At 37.4% G+C, this 18971-nt stretch overlaps 1 protein-coding gene across 2 annotated transcripts in view; it reads left to right on the top strand.

The window, feature by feature from the left end:
- SLC26A7 (solute carrier family 26 member 7) overlaps positions 1-18971 on the top strand; it is a 136865-nt gene that overhangs the window by 24423 nt on the left and 93471 nt on the right. For both annotated transcript variants that reach the window (XM_076005167.1, XM_012749624.3), the window contains exon 3: positions 17808-17918. In XM_076005167.1, the coding sequence (XP_075861282.1) occupies positions 17808-17918 (111 nt within the window). The remainder of the gene's footprint in view (positions 1-17807; positions 17919-18971) is intronic.

Here is an 18971-nt window from a genome sequence, read left to right as displayed (position 1 = left end):
AGCACTGGAAAAATGCTTAATCACAAAATCAGATGTACCCAAACAAAACACTCATGGCTCTTGAAGAAGGTGAGCAATTTGGAAAGGCTATTCATCTGTGAAAGTTGTGTCCATCCATCAAAGCCCATTTCAAATCCTATCTTCCAAAAAAACTTTCTTGATTATGTTTCCCATAATTTTTCTATCTTCTCTGTACTTTGGTTACATTGATTGTCCTATAAACTGTACATGTGATTGCTTAATGTTGGATAAGGTTTTGTTTCAGTTGAAAACCTTATAGTTCATATCTTATGTCCCTTTGTATTTCTCATGGAATTAAATATGGATTGGGGTATATAGTAAGAGCTTTATAATTAATTGTAGAATAAGTGTCAGAAAAAACTCAGTCTTGGACTCCGGCTGCATCACTTGGGCAAGTTCTTCAGCTGCTCTCAGATTTAGTCTTCCAATATGTAAAACAGAGATAACAATATCTAAAGTTGCTTTGGAGAAGAAAAGAGAGAGTGAAAGGTGCTCAGGGCAGAATCTAGTACAAAGGAAGTGTTCAATAAATGCTGCTATTATCATCTGTCCCCCACTAGAACATAAACCAGTATGTGGAGTTTATAAACCTAAACTACACAAAAGCAAGGAGTTTTATCTGGATTTGTCTTAGCCTGTTTTGTATAGCTGTAACAGAATATCTGAGACTGGGTAAATTATGATAAACAGGAATGTATTGACTCACAGTTCTGGAGGCTGGGAAGTCTAAGATTGAGGGTCCATCATCTGGAAAGGGCCTTCTTGCTGTCTGCTATCATGATGGAAGATTAGGGGGGCTGCGAGAGACTGTGCTAGAGAAGAGGAACCCACTCCCTCAATAATGACATTAATCTAATGCAGAGCCCTCATAACCCAAAAAACTCTTAAAGGTCTGACCTTATAATATATTTATAATAGCAATTACATTTCAGCATGAGTTTTGGAAGAGACAAACATTCAAACCACAGCAGAGTTAACTGATATATCTCAAGAGCCTGGCACACAGTAGGTGCTTAATTTTAGACAGCTGTTTTTCTACTTCTAGATTTTAGCTCTGCTATTTGAAGGTAAAAAGAAGATACAAAGATAGAGAACATCAGCTTTGCAAGAAATATTTCAAAACAATTAGATTAGAGAAATTTTAGGCAGCTTTTAAAATGTTAAGGGCACCCCCTCACCTCCAAATTTGCCAAGGCTGGGTGTTTTGATCTGTATTTCTAGCTATTCCTGATATCATTTAACATCTGCAGGTACTCTATGCATGAATGCACACACATTCTGTCTCTCTCCCACTCTCCCTCCCCCACACCTTTCCACTTAAGAAACAGAAATAGAAAAAGAAAACAAATAAATCCAAAAGGGAATGGAAAGAGATGCCAAATAGCTTAATTAGCATTTGAAGCTCACTGTACCATTCTATTTGGGTCTCTGGGCATGTGAGCCAGCACTTACATGATGACTGAGTAAAGAGCATTTTAAAAGTTATTTGTATCCTGTGGGTCCATGATCATTCTCCTTTGGTTCATTTGCACGAACTGTTTGGGGTATTGCTGAGGAATGGCACTGTGCAAAGAGAAACATCGTTATTGTTTTCATCTGATATTGAGTCGTCCACGCTGCTTCCTTCTCTGAGGCTGCATTGTGTGGCAAGGGAGTGCCAGCCTGGACTGTAGCTGTGTATGTGCCGGTGTGACCGGACAATTGCTCCTCAGTCTTGTTCAGAGTCAAAGATTAGCAGTGTGTGCCTTTTCCCCTGTTCGGTATTTCTTCATTTTCATGTGGGCCTTAGTGTTTGCTATTGCACACTTATCCACTTGAAGCCGGTGAGCTAACTAATCCTCTTTGGAAGCAGCTGGATTATCTTTAAGTAGTAAATTAACTCTTTCAGGGCATGATGGCTGTGTATAATCCAATTTTGAAGTAATTTAAACCATCACAGTCTGAAAAGTGCGATTATCTCACATACAGGGTCTGATGTTTACTTATATAATTCTGTTGCTATAAAAGCTAAAGGACTACTACATTCCCCCCCCCCCCCGAATTTTGAAGATAGCTAAGTAACAGCTCTTTTACTAAAAATATTACAAGGTAGAAATGACAAGGAGGAAGTCCTGCCAATTTTATTGGTGATTTCGAAAAAATAATTCATTGAGTTTCAAAGTACAGTTTGAGAAAAATTCACTAACTTGCATTTGTGTATTATTTTGTTGCTACTATTACTTTGAATTCATATTTTTTACTTTTCAAAGAAGTAGTTGATACTTAATGAAGTGCAGTTGGACACATTTATGTCTGTAAATCTTGGGTTCTATAACTACAGTGAAAATTCCAGCAGATACTAGGGGCAGGAGTTGGTGTTCATCAAAATTCTTCTCCTAAATTGGGCCTCCAAGATTATTTCTTGCTTCTGGGCTTACATTTGAACCTGAACTGATCATCCTTCTCCCCTTCCTCTAAGAATTGGACTTTATGGGTGTTAGAAGGCCATGTTCTCTCATCAAGACTCACACTTGACTGTCCCTCTTTCTACTTGGGTACAGAAACAATTCTTTTGCCAACAATCTATTTAAGGCTCTCAGCCAAGGCCATAAATTGCTGATTTTTCTTCATATACTATATCTTATCATCTACTTCCTTCCACGTCCTACAAATATTCGGTTCCCCTCCATGTCACATTGAGACCCAGAAAACCAGGGACTGCTATTGCATTCTTTTTCTCTTCCCTAATCAGGGTTCTCAGAATCCAAAGTAAATATGGCAAGAAGAAACAAAGAAAGGTATATTTCATGTGTATTTGAGTTTCTATCTGCATACATGCCTCTGGTTTCTGTCATCCTTGGTCACCACAGGAAATCAAATCCTGTCTCAATCAGCTGTCCTTTCCCTTACTTTCCTTTTAATACTGCCGTGTGCATCCTCCTCTCTGGCCAGAACTTCCAGTCATATCTTTATTGCCAGCCTTTACCAATGCACCCTCAGAAATCCCTCTTCCTTTGGGAATAAACTCTACACTTGCAAAATGTTCACATAATAGCTTCTTTACCTGTTGGCCTTTCTTAAAATCTGGCTCTCCCATACAAAGGTGTTAGCTCCTGAACACCCCTCTCAAGTAGAGGCGAATCATCCTCCCACTATCCTTAGTAATTCATGTATAAATCACACTATACTTGTATTTGCATGTTCAATATATGGTCTGTTCAATAGTGCATCCCTATTTGCATATGCCACATTCAAGGCCAATATTTTTCCATGGTTGTACATTTTTACAATTTTTTTCAAAGTAAAATATTTTGACAGAAGTTGATCAAGAAGAATGCTATCTCTTCCCAAACCAACTTCACTGGGTTTGCACTTCTTATGTCCAGTGGCATTGAAGTGGCTGCAGATATTTTGGAGCCATAGCTAAGAGAAAGTTGCCACAAAATACTGAAATTGATGGAGTTAAAATAGAATTCATAATATGGTACTATACAAGGACGATGTCAAGAAACTGGTTAATTCATTCCTGCAATTTAAATAATACTCAAGTTTCTGCACAAGAAAACTTGAAATGCCCTAAAATCTTATAGCTATCCAGCATCTTAATTTAGGAGGCTTTTTCGATTTTGCAGTTTAAACTTCACATGATGTTATTAACTAGTTATAAAGCTAAAATAAAAACATTTAATGTATCAATATTAAAAAATAAACTTAAATAAACAATGCTATCTTAGTCTGAGTTCTCCAAAATTAGCCTGAGTCAGAGGATTTATATGTTACTAGAGTATTTCATTAAGGAGCATAAGCCCAGAGGGCAGGAGTGAGGAACCAGGAGGGACAGATGAGAGAGGATGTCTATTATGAAGCTGACTGCCTCCAAGAGTGGCTCATTGCTATATCATTGGGACTATGGCTCCAAGAAGTTATCAACTGTACCTCCAAACTATCTTTCAGTGGGGAGAAAATGGAGAACATTTATTCATAGTTCACTCTCACTGGTCAAAGTTTCAGCCTTGGTGCTCTTCTGAGTTGGCCTGTGTGATTCTGGGCATTGACAAAATCCCAGAGCAGGTGTCAACAAGGAAGCCCTCGGGCTTGGGAAAAGAGAGAAGCTGTCTTACTGAACCGCGTGAAGTCAGACAGAGACCTTGCTGAACTATAAGGGACAGGTGAGGCCAAGAACATCTGAAACAATATATAAGAATGTCTGATACACAAAAGGAATCCCAAAATTATCTTTCTATTCTGTCTATAGAAAATATTACACAAGTCATTCTCATGTGCAAAAGTGTTCAAAGAATATACTGCCTAGGATTGTAGTATATAGAGGTATTATTTTATAAATAGGTATTATAAAGTATTTTAAAGGTATACCAGGCAATTAAATAATAAAAGTATTATTTTTTCTAGATATTTGATCATGGCATTTGTCAGCTTTTTAAAATTTGTATTTGATTTCTCATTCTTAAATATTAACCTTTATAAATAATTTTATTATTTACTTTTAAAATTGATGAAGAAAGGTTATATATAATTATGGTATACAATATAATGTTTTGATATATGTATACATTGTGAAATGGCTAAAGCACACTAGTTAACATATGCATTACTTCCCACACTTACTTTTTTGTGGTAAGAACACTTAAAATCTACTCTGAGCAATTTTCAAGTGTGTGATGTATTATTATTAACTATATAGTCACCATACAGTACAATAGATCTTTCAAATCTTTTTCTCTTGTTTAACTGAAATGTTTTGTTCTTTGATTATCATCTCTCCAATCTTCCCACTCCCCAGCCTCTGGTAACTAATACTTTACTATTTATATTTCATATGTATTCCATACATATTCTGTATATATTCCACATATAAGTAAGTTCATGCACTATTTATTTTCTGTGCCTGTCTTATTTTAACTCCAGGTTCATCTATGATGTCACAAATGATGAGATTTCCTTCTTTTTTAAGGTGGAATGGTATTCCATTGTGTGTATATACCACATTTTCTTTATCCATTCATCCTCTGATGGACCTTTAGGTTGATTCCATATCTTGACTACTGATAGTAGCCAAGTGCTGCAGTGAATATGGCAGTGCAAATATGTCTTTGATATACTGACTTCATTTCTTTTGGTATGTATCTAGTAGTGGGATTGCTGGATTGTTCTATTTTTTAATTTTTTGAGGAACATTCATACTGCTTTCCATAATGGCTATACTAAAATTCATTCCCACCAATAGTGTACAGGCTGTTTTCTCCATATCCTCACCAACACTTATCTTTGTGTCTTTGGTAATAGCCATTCTAATAGGTGTGAAGTGACATCTCATTGTCGTTTTAATTTGCATTCCACTAGTGATTAGTGATGTTGAACATTTTTTTCATATACTTGTTGGCCTTTTGTATGTCTTCTGAGAAATTTCTATCCAGGTACTTTGCTCGTTTTAAAACAAGGTTGCTTGTTTGCTTCTGCTGAATTATTTTAGTTCCTTATATATTTTAGGTAGTAACCTCTTATCAGATGTATGTTTGCAAATATTTTCTCCCATTCTGTAGCTTGTCACTTCACTTTGTAGATTGTTTCCTTTGCTGTGAAGAAGTTTTTAGTTTGATGTAAGTAATTCTGTTGTCTGTTTTTGTTTTGGGGTCATCTACAAAAAAATCAGTGCCCAGTCCAATGTCATAGAGCTTTTCCTCAATGTTTTATTCTAGTAGTTTTATAGGTTCATGCCTTATGTGTAAGGTAACTAACTCTATGCTGCAATTTTATCTTTTTTCTAGGGAGCCTTCTAACACATGTAAGATTTGGGACTCACAATACCCAGATATGCCTCTTGGATCAAGTTTATCTTATCTTAAAGCTAATAAGAAAACAAACTCAACTTTACCTGTTCCCATGTCCACATTTAATACCAAACCTTTCTCTCTCTTCTCCTCACAAACAGGATTTTTCAAAGACCAGCTCATTCCTTCTGCCTCTTCTCCTTCCACTCAGGTCCATTCCTTAACCTGCTCCCCCTTGGTTCCCACATCCTCGACTCCCCAGAACATGCTCTTTCTAAGGTCACCAGTGGCTTCTCTATTGGCAAATGCAGCACATTTCTGCTCTTTGTCAGAAGTGCCGTTTCTGTGGAATCGCCCCAGTTCTTGGCCCTGGATTCCTTGTGCACATGTCTCCTGGTTCTTTTTCTCTGCATGTGGCAATTTCTTCACTCCTCAGATTTTGGTGTTGACCAGGCTTTCAGCCTTCTGTTCATCTGATCAGTCTCTTCAGGTGGCCTAACTAGGGCTTTGGATCCAATCAGCCACCTTGGTCCCTGTGGGTTCTTTCTAGGAAGAAAGGGTTCTGTGCTCAAACCACAAGCTGTGAAACTGATTTTTTTTTTTTAACATGTGTGTGTGCCACTTATTTATATATGATGAAATTATATTTCTTTGGGAAATGCTGTCCCTTTCTGCACTGCCACCACCTGGGTATCTATGGTAGTTTCCTAACGATTCTTTCTGTCAATCTTGTGTTTTTTCCGTATAATTGCGGTAGTGTTCACCTAATAAACTAATCTCATCACATTGCTCTCATTAGAAAAAAGCATTCTAGTGGCTTCCATAGAATTAAGAGTAATGTTCAGATTGCTTTCAAAAGTCTCAATCAAAACTGTTTAAATTGCATAGGTTTTACGAACTCATTGTACCAGGTTAAAAATAAAAGTTTCAAAGATCTATAAAAAACACCAGTGGCTCCCTTCTTGGATTTTTACATGAAAGTATCACACAAAACATTTAAGCTTGAGACTTGTTTTCATGTTTAACAGTATATTTGGTCAAGTCTCCAGATTAATGGATATGGTTCCAATGCAGTCTTTTAAATATCTGTGTAATATTCCAGAGTATAGTTGCACAAAGTTTGTGGAGCTAGTTTCTAACTATCTCCACATTGATGGGCATTGAGATTACAATTAGCCCTCCATATCCATGGGTTTTCTATCCTCAGATTCAAACAATTGAGCATCAAAACCTGTAGATACGGAGAGCAGACTCTAATATGCCATTTTATACAAGGGATTTGAGCATCCATGGATTTTGGTATCCAGGGGTGTCCTGGAACCAATTTCCAGCACACACAAAACTGTATTTCCATGTTTAACCACTGACTGTATTTCCATGTTTAACCACTGACTGTATTTCCATGTTTAACCACTGCAAAACTATTTTAATACACAGTATTAGGTATACATTCTTATAGGACTATGAGACAGGTTCCCAGGCCACTACATCAAGGTATACATGTATATGGTGGTGTTTCTTGCCCACATATTTTCTCTCTTCTGGTACCTCGGAGAATCATCCGTTTCCTGCTCTCAGGCCATTGGTTCCTAGGAGCCAACATCATCTGCCATGAGGAATAGGTAATGTCACAGTCCTGATTACTTAGAGATTTGTATTTCTCTGGCTGCAATGATAGTAGTAATTTGCTTTTCAGGATATTAAGCATATCTTTTCAGGTTTTTATTAATGTTTTACATTAGAAGGTGGTACATTTTTTGTTTTTATTCTCTAACTTATATCTCTGAGAGTTCTCATTAATTTTTTTAAAGTAACTCTTGGCTATAGGAGTTTTAAGCACTGTTGAAGTTCTTTCTCCACATCCACAGGATGGCGCAAGACCTCCCAGAGCCATAGCAGGTCCACGGAAAGGAACCTCCTCAGCTTCCACTGGCTCAAAGCCCTCCTTCTATTTGTCCCCAATCAATGGCAAAATCCTAGTTTTTGATCAAATTCTTGAGGAGAGGCAAGTTCTTTCCTCTGTTGTTAAGTCTGTTGGATTTCATCTGGCACCAAAGAGAATGCAGTTAAGCACTTATGATTGTGGTGTGAACTTTCACTTCAGATGCTTCCTCCTGGCCCTGCCACTGTGTCTAACCTGACTGCCGTAATCCAACACAGAGCAGCTGGGGGGAGAGGAGGTCTTGTGTGTTCAAGCTGCTGTCACCCTGAATTCCAGGGAAGTTCTTACCACTTACCTTCGTATATAAAACCTTTTGGCATCTGATTTGACCCTTTGCCATCTGATTTCATCTCTTGGCACTTTGTCACATAAATCGTTTCTGCTGAGGATACCAAATGACTTTACCTTCCAGGAACTAAGCAAACTTTTTCAGAACTTTGTGCCTTTGAATGTGTATATTTACTTAAAATGATGTCCTCCACCTCCCTCCCTCATATATCTACTCTCTATATTTTTTTTCCCATCTGTTACTCATCATTTAGTACTCAGTATAAGCATTTCCCCTTATTGGAAGACTGCTTGGGATCCAACCATTCATTCCCTGTCTTATGTCTTATGTTTTGTTATCTTTAGTAACATCAAATAAAAATATATATCATTCATGTTTCCTTAAAACCATAAATGTGAAGTAAAAATATTCTAGAACTTTTATGTTAGAAAAATTAAAATTTTAGAAGAGTGTCAGTTAGAAATCTCCCATTGTATCTGACAGGAAACACAATCTGATGCAGCACGACTAAAAAGGGAAAAAAATTGGTTGTGTAAATTGAAAGTCCTGTAGTAAGAATTCGAATTTCAGGGAGGAAATGAAATGTGTAGCTGATTAAGCATTTTAGTGACTCAAGAGTCTTATCTTTCCACTCTCCCAATGTTAAGGGATTCCAGATATTTTCACCATCTTATTTTGGATCAAAGAAAATATGAGATAAACTTAAAAATGGAGGCAGGGGACTTTCAGGAGCAAAGGGAAGGGAGGAGGGAAAGGGAGAGGAAGGAAGAACAGAATCGTACAACACCTTTACCTTTCCTTAGGTAGCTATCCTAACCTTCTAGTGGTTACCTAGAAAAGTACCTCAGGTTCACGTTTCCTTACATTTGCCTTGTTCATACAATCTGCCCTTTCATTTTTTTTTTTTTTTTTTTTGAGACAGAGTCTCGCTTGTTGACCAGGCTAGAGTGAGTGCCGTGGCGTCAGCCTAGCTCACAGCAACCTCAAACTCCTGGGCTCAAGCAATCCTTCTGCCTCAGCCTCCCGAGTAGCTGGGACTACAGGCATGCACCACCATGTCTGGCTAATTTTTTTTTAATATATATATTAGTTGGCCAATTAATTTCTTTCTATTTATAGTAGAGACGGGGTCTTGCTCTTAGCTCAGGCTGGTTTCGAACTCCTGACCTCGAGCAATCCGCCCGCCTCAGCCTCCCAGAGTGCTAGGATTACAGGCGTGAGCCACCGTGCCCGGCTGCCCTTTCATTTTTACTCATCAGGACCTTAAGTTGGTGATTAAGGAGTATAGCTACAGGATTGAATTTTTCATTTATTAATAATACTTCCTTTCTTTGAGTCTTCCTGCTGGTATTTACTCCAAATTCCAAAGTTTCTTTTCCTCTCATTGAATTTTTAGTACTCAGCCCTTATTCCCTGGGGTAAGAACTTAAAGTGCTTCTCTCTTTAGTATTTCTAGTCTTGAGTTCTTCAATACATACACAGACACCTCTGAAGCTCAGTATTCAAGACATCATTTTGCCACCTCCACTCTCAACCCCCAGGCCTTTATCAGAATACTTTTGTTATTGGCTGGTTTTTATTCCTATGAACTATCTTTATTGAGGGGGTGTTATTTGGATAATACTATGATTTATTAAGTGGTAGGACTTGTAGGGACAAGAATCTTAGATTTGCTTTTAAAATAAATATCCAAATCCTAGAGTTTCTTGTCAACCATAGCCAAACGCCATAATCCATCTGTGAACACAATATTTGGAACTGAAAAACATTATTTGGTCTGTTTGGCAACCTAATAAAAGAAAAGAAAAAAGGAGGAAGACACTTTAACATGATCTTGAGAAATAAATTTTTCTTTTTGAAATTGACCGAACTAAAAATTTGCCAGAAGATAGGGGAAATTTATCATTGATTTTCTGAGTGGCAGTTCTTCAGTCACTGGTCACAAATAAGGTGGATTAGATTGTCCCGAAAAAAGCACCTTTTTCTTACTCCCCGAAGGGTGGTGAATACTGTAGCAGCACTCTGGTTAGATGCAGGCTGGGAGTAGAAGCCAGAAACTTCTGGGGATTTGGGGTGAGCTGGTCAGCCTGGATTCAGCCTTCTCAATATTTTGCAAATGTTTTCTTTCTTGTGTATCATAAATTGGAGAGGCTAATGAGACAATTAAATTGTATTCTTATGTAAGCTTAATTGTACAAAGCCTTAAAAGACTAACCACAATTCCAAATGTGGTTGGCCCATCTTTACTCACATTTGTTTTTAGACATTTAACAGGGTCCTTTTTTTAATGTTATAGACACTGAGTCCAGAGAATATTGCTTTGGGAATGCTGCAAATACAATTTCTGGTGATGGTACCATATGTAGTGCAGCTTGGATGGGCCTTTAACTTTTATATCTCAGTTTTAAGTGAATATATCGTCACACAACTATGTTTTACATTTAGCGACTTAATCTCTAGACTTAATATTTAGAAACTAAATTTTTTAGATGCTACTTTTGATGACTCAAAATACAAAATTTAAATACGATTATAGAGATTCAGGGATTTAGAAGTACAAAGGTTGTAATATTATTTAATATTTATTAAGGACAAGTGCTTTGACCCTGTCCAGAATGTGAGGTTAAAATTTCCAGCATTAAATGACCTCTCACTTTCTGTCTCCCTCTAAAAAGTGACACCTCTATTAGTTTACTAGGGCTACTATAATAAAGTACCACAAACTGGGTGCAAAACAACAGAAATTTATCTTGAGGCTAGAAATCCAAAATCAAGATCTTGACAGGTTTGGCTTTCTCTGAGGGTGTGAGGCAGACTCTGTTCCATGCCTCTTCCCAGCTACTAGTTGTTTGCTGAAGTGTCTGGTGCTCTCGGGCATGTAGATGCAGCACCTTGATCTCTGCCCTTATTTTCCTGTGGTTTCTCCCATGTACTTGTCTGTCTTTTCTCATGGTAATCTTTTGCAAGGACAACAGTCATACTGGATCTGGGTCCAACCCTCTTCCGGTATAACTTCATCTTAACTAATTATATCTGTGATGACCGTATTTCTAAATAAGGTTACATTCTAAGGTACTGGGAGTTAGCACTTCAACAAACGAAACTTGGGGGAACACAATTTAAATCGTAACAACACTCAAAGGTGTTTTATGGAAAGGATTGACATTCTGGGGGCAGTAAATTCTACTATAGTAATAGTTCTATTGAGTTATGTTGGCTGCAGTTTTCTGGGTCATGTTAGTAGTGTTCACAAATCCTAAAACTACTGAGGATTTTTGATACTGGAATGTAGAATCTCTTCTATTCCTATATTATAATTACCATTATTACAACTGTAAAACATATTTTTTTAAAAAAATTGCATCTTTCAAAATCTTCTAGTGATCCATTATTTATTTTTGAGACAGGGTCTTGCTAGGTTGCCCAGGCTGTACTTGAACTCTTGGCCTCAAGTGCTTCTCCTGATTTAGCCTCCCAAGTAGTTGGTACTACAAGCACAAGCCACTTCACATGGCTGTGACTATTCTTTTACAGTTGTTTCAGCCTTACATTACAAATACATGATCTTCCATCTTTCAAAATATCCAGCCACTTAAAGATCGCAATTGTAGGATTCTCTCTCTATTATCTCCCCATCTTCCTTTTTCTTTCTCTTTCTTCCTCAGTCCCCTTTGGACCCCTTTGGGCTCACTACTTATTGTTTTTATTTCTTGATTCTTTTATTTTTGTTGCTTTTACTCTTTTCTAAATTACAATAGTAATACAATTATTTATCAGTATTTGCCACAACATTTTTTCTCAATAATTCAAGAATTGTAATTCTGCTCTTATTTGAATTGGGTACTATGTTTTATTAATACATAGAAAGTGTAGATAATTGTGCTAATTTGTAAGCAACTCTAGTTAAGATATTCACTATTTTGGGGGGATTTATCATATTTAAGCTTGTATGTGTGTGTGAGAGGGAGAAGAGAAAAAGCGCGGGCGAGAGAGAGGATGTATGTAGTCTATATTATGAACCAGAATAAATGAATCAGAAAAAGAAAACTTTATCCAGCCTCACCCCCCCCCCATTTTTTTGAGATATGTGTATGTACAATGATCTTGGGGCCTTGTATTTCTCATTTGTGGAAAGTATACTTGACATTTTAAAATACTGTATATCTGAATTAGTTCATTCCTTGTTTATTTTGGCTATATTTATTGCTATATTGGCAGAAAAATAGATTCCAAGTGATTGCAAATGACACTAAAGTGAAATCTCAGTATCAGTGTCATATGAGATAAAAGAAATGTTTACAAGCTTTCTGGTCTTTGAGGTTTCTCTTGTAGAATCTGCTGAAATGATATCTTACATTTTACAATTTATAAGTCTAGAGGTATGAAAAATTTGTGTTAAACATATTTTACATGATTATACCTATTTTAATTTTATAGGAATATTAGATCTGAGGAAATTCAGTTTTTGAGCTAATTTTGTTGTGGATTTTATTTGGTATAAACACAGAAAGAAATTATAGAAGTATAGCTACTTGGCTCTTTTTGATTTCCATTTACATGAATATCTTTCCCCATCCCTTTATTTTCTATGTGTATCTTTATAGGTGAAGTGGATTTCTTGTAGACAACATATAATTGGGTCTTTTTAAAAATCCATTTAGCCACTCTATGTGTTTTGATTGGAGAGTTTAGCCCATTTACATGTAATTTTATTTTTGATAGATAAGGAGTAACTATGGCCATGTTGTTATTTGATTTCTGGTTGTTTTATGGTCCTTTCTTTCTTCCTTTTTTCCTGTCTTTGTGTAAAAATGATTTTCTCTGTGTCATTTACACACTGCAATTACAGAGACAGAGTATTCTGTATTTGTGTACTCACTGTTACCCATGAGTTTTATATCTTCAGATGATTTTGTATTGTTTATTAATGTCCTTCTCCTTCAGATTGAAGAACTCTGATTTAGCATTTCTTCTACAGCCAGTCTGATGTTGACAAAATCTGTCAGCTTTTGTTTATCTGGGAAAGTTTTTCTTTCTCCTTCATGTTTGAAGGATATTTTTATAGAATATAATATTCTAAGGTTGAGGGTTTTTTCCTTCAGCTCTTTGAATATGTCATGCTACTCTTTCCTGGCCTGTAAGGTTTCCACTGAGAAGTATGCTGCCAGATGTATTGGGGATCCTTTATAAGTTACTTTTTATTTTTTCTTGTTTACCTTAGAACCATTTCATTATCTATGACCTTTGGGAGCTTGATTATTAAATGGGTTGAGGTTAGTCTTGCTTGGGTCAAATCTGCCTGGTGTTCAAGACCTGTTTATATCTGACTATCGATATCTTTCTCTAAGTTTGGAAAGTTCTCTGTTATTATTTCTTTTTTAAATTAATTTTGTTAAAAATTTCAATATATGTATGTGATACAAGTATTTTTTATTAAATGGATGAATCATGTAATGGTGAAATCAGGCTTTTAGTGTACCCCTTGCCAGAATAGTGAAAATTGTACCCAATAAGTAATTTTTTATCCCACACTCCCCTTGCACCCTGCCCTTTTCTTATTTTTCAATGTCTACTATATCACTTTATAACCATATATACCCATTGCTTAGCACCCACTTATAAATGAGAACATGTGGTATTTGTTTTTTCATTCCTGAGATACTTCCCTTAGGATAATGGTCTCCAGTTACATCTAAGTTACTGCAAATGACATTATTTCATTCTTTTTTATGGCTGATAATATTCCATGGTATTTATATACATTTTCTTTATCCACTCATAAGTTGATGGACACTTAGGTTGATTACATATCTTTGCGATCGTGAAGTATGCTGCAATAAATATTCAGGTATAGGTGTCGTTTTGAAATAAAGATTTATTTTCCTTTGGGCAGATACCCAGCAGTGGGATTGCTAGATTGAATGGTAGGTCTATGTTTAGTTATGTGATGAATCTCCACACTGTTTTCCACAGAGATTATACCAATTTACATTCCTACAAATAGTGTATAAGTGTTCCCTTTTCACCTCATTTATGTCAACATCTGTTGTTTTTTGACCTTTTACTAATGGTCATTCTGACAGGGTAAGGTGGTAGCTTATTGTAGTTCTAATTTTCATTTCCTAATGATTAGTGGTGGTGAGCATTTTTGCATATGTTTGTTGGTCATTTGTATCTCTTCTATCAACAAAAATTTAGTCATGTCTTTTGCCCACATTTTAGTGGGCAAAAGTTGTTTTTTGCTTGCTAACTTTTTTCAGTTCTTTGTAGATTCTGGTTATTAGGCCTTTGCCAGATATATAGTTTCAGAATATTTTCTCCTGTTCTGTAGGTTATCTATTTACTCTGTCAATTATTGCCTTTGCTGTACAGAAACTTTTTAGTTTAATTAAATTCCATTTTTTTATTTTTGGTTTTTTGGTCTTTGTCATAAATTTATCACCAGAAGAGTTTTTCCTAAATTCTCTTCTAGAATTTTTATGAATTCAGGTCTTGCATTTAAGACTTTAATCTATCTCATGGGAGGGGATTTCACTCTCTGCTGGTGTGGTAGAGCACAGAGCTTGTGTCTCTGTTGGTGGTGGAGTCACTTTTCATAGCTGGAGGCAAAGAGCTCTTAGACTCTGGAAAGTGTAAGTTCCATCCTCCTTTGTCCTCAGGGCCACCCCTTTGGCATGCTGCTGAGTTATCCCTGGGGGGTAGCACTGTCTACAGAGTAAAGCACTGGGGGCCCCCAAAGCACCCCTGGATCCAGTCAGTGCTGCTTTGCTGCAGTCCTCCAGGTAGATACCAGGAGATGTCAGTGGGAACTTCCAGGATCTGGAGACACAAGAGCTTTGGTTCCTGGGGGAGGGTGAACTCCTGAGCTAGCATGTTCTCGCAATGGCACTGCCACTACTGCTCAGGTCTGGGGTGGGGGTAGGCAACCCAATGCAAGTTCCAAGATCTGTGCCATGCCCTTTGGTGGTGTCTGAATCAGTGCCCTCTCTAGTGACATGGTTCTTTTGGATAGAGAAATTCTCCCATGGTTAGAATTGCAGCAGTGCATAGCAAGGATGTGGACCACCAAGCTCTCTAATTCATACTTTCCTTGAGATTACTGAGTGCCTCCAGGCTCCAGCCAATCTCTGCTGTTTTCACCTCTTGCTTCCTTCTCCTTGCCCTAGATGTTTCCCACGAGCTCTTCATTAGACTCTAGTATTCTCTCCTTGATATTTGATTCAAGGTACTATCTTCTACCTGTAATCTTGGCTCTTCTCTCCAGAGTATCCTAGTCAGCCATCTGGAACTTCTCCATAATTATTTCTTTGAATAAACTTTCTACCCCATGTTCTCTGTCTACCTCCTCTTTATGGCTGATAACTCTTAGATTTACCTTTTTGAGGCAATTTTCTAGATTTTGTAGGCATACTTCAGTCTATTTTAATTCTTTTGTCTTTTTCTCTTCTGTGTGTTTTCATATAGACTGTCTTCAAGCTCACTAATTCTTTCTTTTGCTCGATCAATTCTGCCGTTCAGAGAGTCAGATGCATTTTTCAGTTTGTCAATTGAATTTTTCAGCTCCAGAATATCTGCTTGATTTTTTAAATTATTTAAATCTCTTTATTATATTTCTATTAATACAATAGCTTTCTTAATTCCTTCTCTGTGTTGTCTTGAAATTCATCGAGCTTCTTCAGCACAGCTATCTTGAATTCTCTACCTGAAAAGTCACATGTCTCCATTACTCTGGGACTGGTCACTGGTGTCTTATTTAGTTTGTTTGGTGAGGTCATGTTTTCCTGAATGTTCTTGTATTTGTGGATGTTCGTTGATGTCTAGGATTGAAGAGTTAATTAGTTATTCTAATCTTCACAGTCAAGATGATTTATTTGGACCCATCTTTCTTGAGAAGGCTTTCCAGGTATTCTAAGGGAATTGAGTGTTGTGATCTGAGTCTCTGGTCACTCCAGCTGTATCAGCACTAGGGGGTGCCCCAGCCCAGTAACACTGTAACTCAGGCTCCTGGTGCTACAGCTTTGGTGGACTTGGGTAAGTCATCAGAGAATTTCTTAGATTATCAAGGAAAGTCTCTCACTCTCTTCCTTCACTTTTGCTCAAACAAGAGGAGTCTCACTTTTCATGCTGGGCTGCTAGATTTGGGGGAGGAGTGACATGAGCACTTCCTCTTGGTCACCCCAGCTGGGACTGCACTGTGTCACACCCAAAGCCAACCCAGTCTTTCCCAAGTCCTGTGGTAACTACGGCTTGGCTACCGCTGATGTTCATTCAAGGTCCAAGGGCTTTATAGTCAGCAGGTAGTGAATCCTGCTGGAACTAGGTCCTTCTCTTCAGGGAAGCATGTTTTCTTCTGGCCCAGGGTGGGTCCAGAAATGCTATCCAGGAGCTAAGGACTAGACTCAGGGGACTCAGGAGTCTGTTTGGTACTTTATTTTACTGTGGCTGAGTTGGTACTCAACTTGCAAGACAAAGTTCTCTGTACTTTTCTCTTTCCTTTCCCTAAGTGGAAGAAGAGTCTCCCTGAGCTGCACTGCCTGGCACTGGGTCAGGATCAATGTAGGCATTTGCTTGGCTGTACCACAGTTGTCTCACAGGGTCACGTGCACCACATGTCCACTGGCTTCAAGCCCAACAAAGCCTCAGGAGTTGCCCAAGGACTACAGCCTTTGTGGCCTGACTGCCTTACAAGTTTATTCCAGGGCCCAGGCTGCTTTTTGTCAGCCAGGGGTGGAGCTAGTTGGGACTCAGGTTTCTACTGCTGGGGCAGAGGAGTTCCCTCTGGCCAGGGCTAATTGAAATGCTCCCTCTGTGAGCACTGGGAAAATTCTGCCGTGTATTGTATTCCCCTATGACACTGTGGCCCTGAGTTCTAACACAAAGTCCCACAATCACTTCACTTTCCTTCCCCCAAGCACAGAGATTCTATTTCAACCTGGCAGTGGCGTGGCATTGTTGAGGGATGGGAGAAAGGTTGTGTTGGCAGTGAAAGACTCTCTTTTGTACCTTCTTCAGTGCTATTTTATCTTGATATAATGCTAACACCAGGTCTTACAATCACTCACCTGATTTTTGGTTCTTATGAAGATACTTTCTTGCATGGATAGTTGCTCAATTTGGCATTCCTGTAAGGGGATGATTATTGGAGTGTTCTAGTTGACCATCGTGCTCTTCCTTCTCTCGCAGAGTGGCCACCCAAAGTTGATTTTTTTCCCACTGTTAGAAACCACACTTGAAATATAGGTTAGGGTCCAGTTAGTGGAAAGCACATGGGTTTATTCATTCACCCTGCCACTGGGGTACCCAATCTTAGGCTGGCCAGCCAGCCAGCCAACCAGCCAACTTTGGGTATGTGTTGCAAGACAAAGTCCCAGCTCTAGTCTCCATTCCATGTCAGCCTTCTAATTTGTCACAGATGCTATTGTGCAAATAAAATGATACATGTGAAAATGCTTCTAAAATCTAAGTGAGCCTAGAGATATTTTGCTGTGATACTATGAAACCTACTTTCAGAAGGACACTGTTAACCACTTTTTTCTTGCAGAAATTTTTACGATCCAAGGAAAGCGTAGTAGCCCCAAAATGATGATTTTTGGAACTAACATATAAATATGAACTAATGAATGAATTTTCTCCTATTTAGGACAATAATACTAGTTTATAATGAGCAAGTCGAATAATTAAAGTATGGTTCATTTTGTCTGCAAATAAACCAATACCCTTTCTATTGTGTAATGGACTGTATCTTGGGGTTATACTATGGTCCTAATTACCCTAGTCTTCTTCACAGGGTTGGCCTTTGCTATGCTCTCATCTGTGCACCCAGTGTTTGGTTTATATGGGTCTCTGTTTCCTGCCATCATTTACGCCATATTTGGAAGGGGACGTCATGTTGCCACAGGTAATAATTCCTATCTATGTTTCTACTCATGTTGCTAATGAATGGTACTCAGGGCAATTATTATTACTGACTAAATTTCCAAAGCAGTTCTAACTTTAACTACGGAAAACCTCAGCAATTGTTAGGGCAAGGCACTTAATTTCTTGTGCACCAGACAGGCAATATGCACTGTGATTTATTGCTATCTTACTATATAATCAAGATAATTGCTAAAGATTCTTTGCATTTTTAAGTTGCAAAAAGATTTTAAAAAATGGGGAATTTTCTGAATTTATAATGAGATGAGTCATCATAAGCACCTGGAAGAATAAAAATCGACTATATAAAATAGTTACTCAAATATTGAAAAATCCTTACATGTTTTTGGTATTTGGATTAAATGATCTTTTAGGCTTATCCCAGGCTAGATTCTATAATGCCCTTTAATTAGTATTAATATATTTCTTACCATGCCTAGCTCTGCATTACTGAATAAAATGTGAAGGGTCACAAATATTCTGATAATAGAGCAGGCTTGGTTTTGGTGTTAGATAAACCTAGGTATATGTCTCATTTCTTGCTCACTATCTGCATGGTCCTGGGCAAAATTTTAAAGCTTGAATTGCTGCTTTCTTGGTAGTAAAATGACCCCTAAAATTTCATATGATAATAGGGAGAACTAGATAATTGGTGTTTAGTACTTACTACATAATAAGATTTAATAAAGTTAGCTATTATTATTATAAAATGATACATTAATCTTAAATATTAAGGTAATAATAATAAAAATACTTTTAACTAGAAATATTCACAGAGGCATTTCTATTTATTTTATGATTGTAAGATCTCAGCCTCTAAGTAATAGCATTTTGCAAACATTTCTTCAGTGGTCAGTTTGTGTTAATGATTGTATTAGTTTCCTGTTGCTGCTGTAACAAATTAGCAAACAAATTATCTGGCTTAAAACAAGATAAAGGTATATTATTCCACAGTTCTGGAGCTCGGAAGTCTGAAATGTTTCTCACAGGGTTAAAGTGGAGGTATCCGTAAGCATGTTTTCCTTTTTTGGAGGCT

This window comes from Microcebus murinus, chromosome 7 (genome assembly GCF_040939455.1).
Source record: "Microcebus murinus isolate Inina chromosome 7, M.murinus_Inina_mat1.0, whole genome shotgun sequence".
Lineage (NCBI taxonomy): Eukaryota > Metazoa > Chordata > Mammalia > Primates > Cheirogaleidae > Microcebus > Microcebus murinus.
This window is presented reverse-complemented; position numbering and strand designations above follow the sequence as displayed.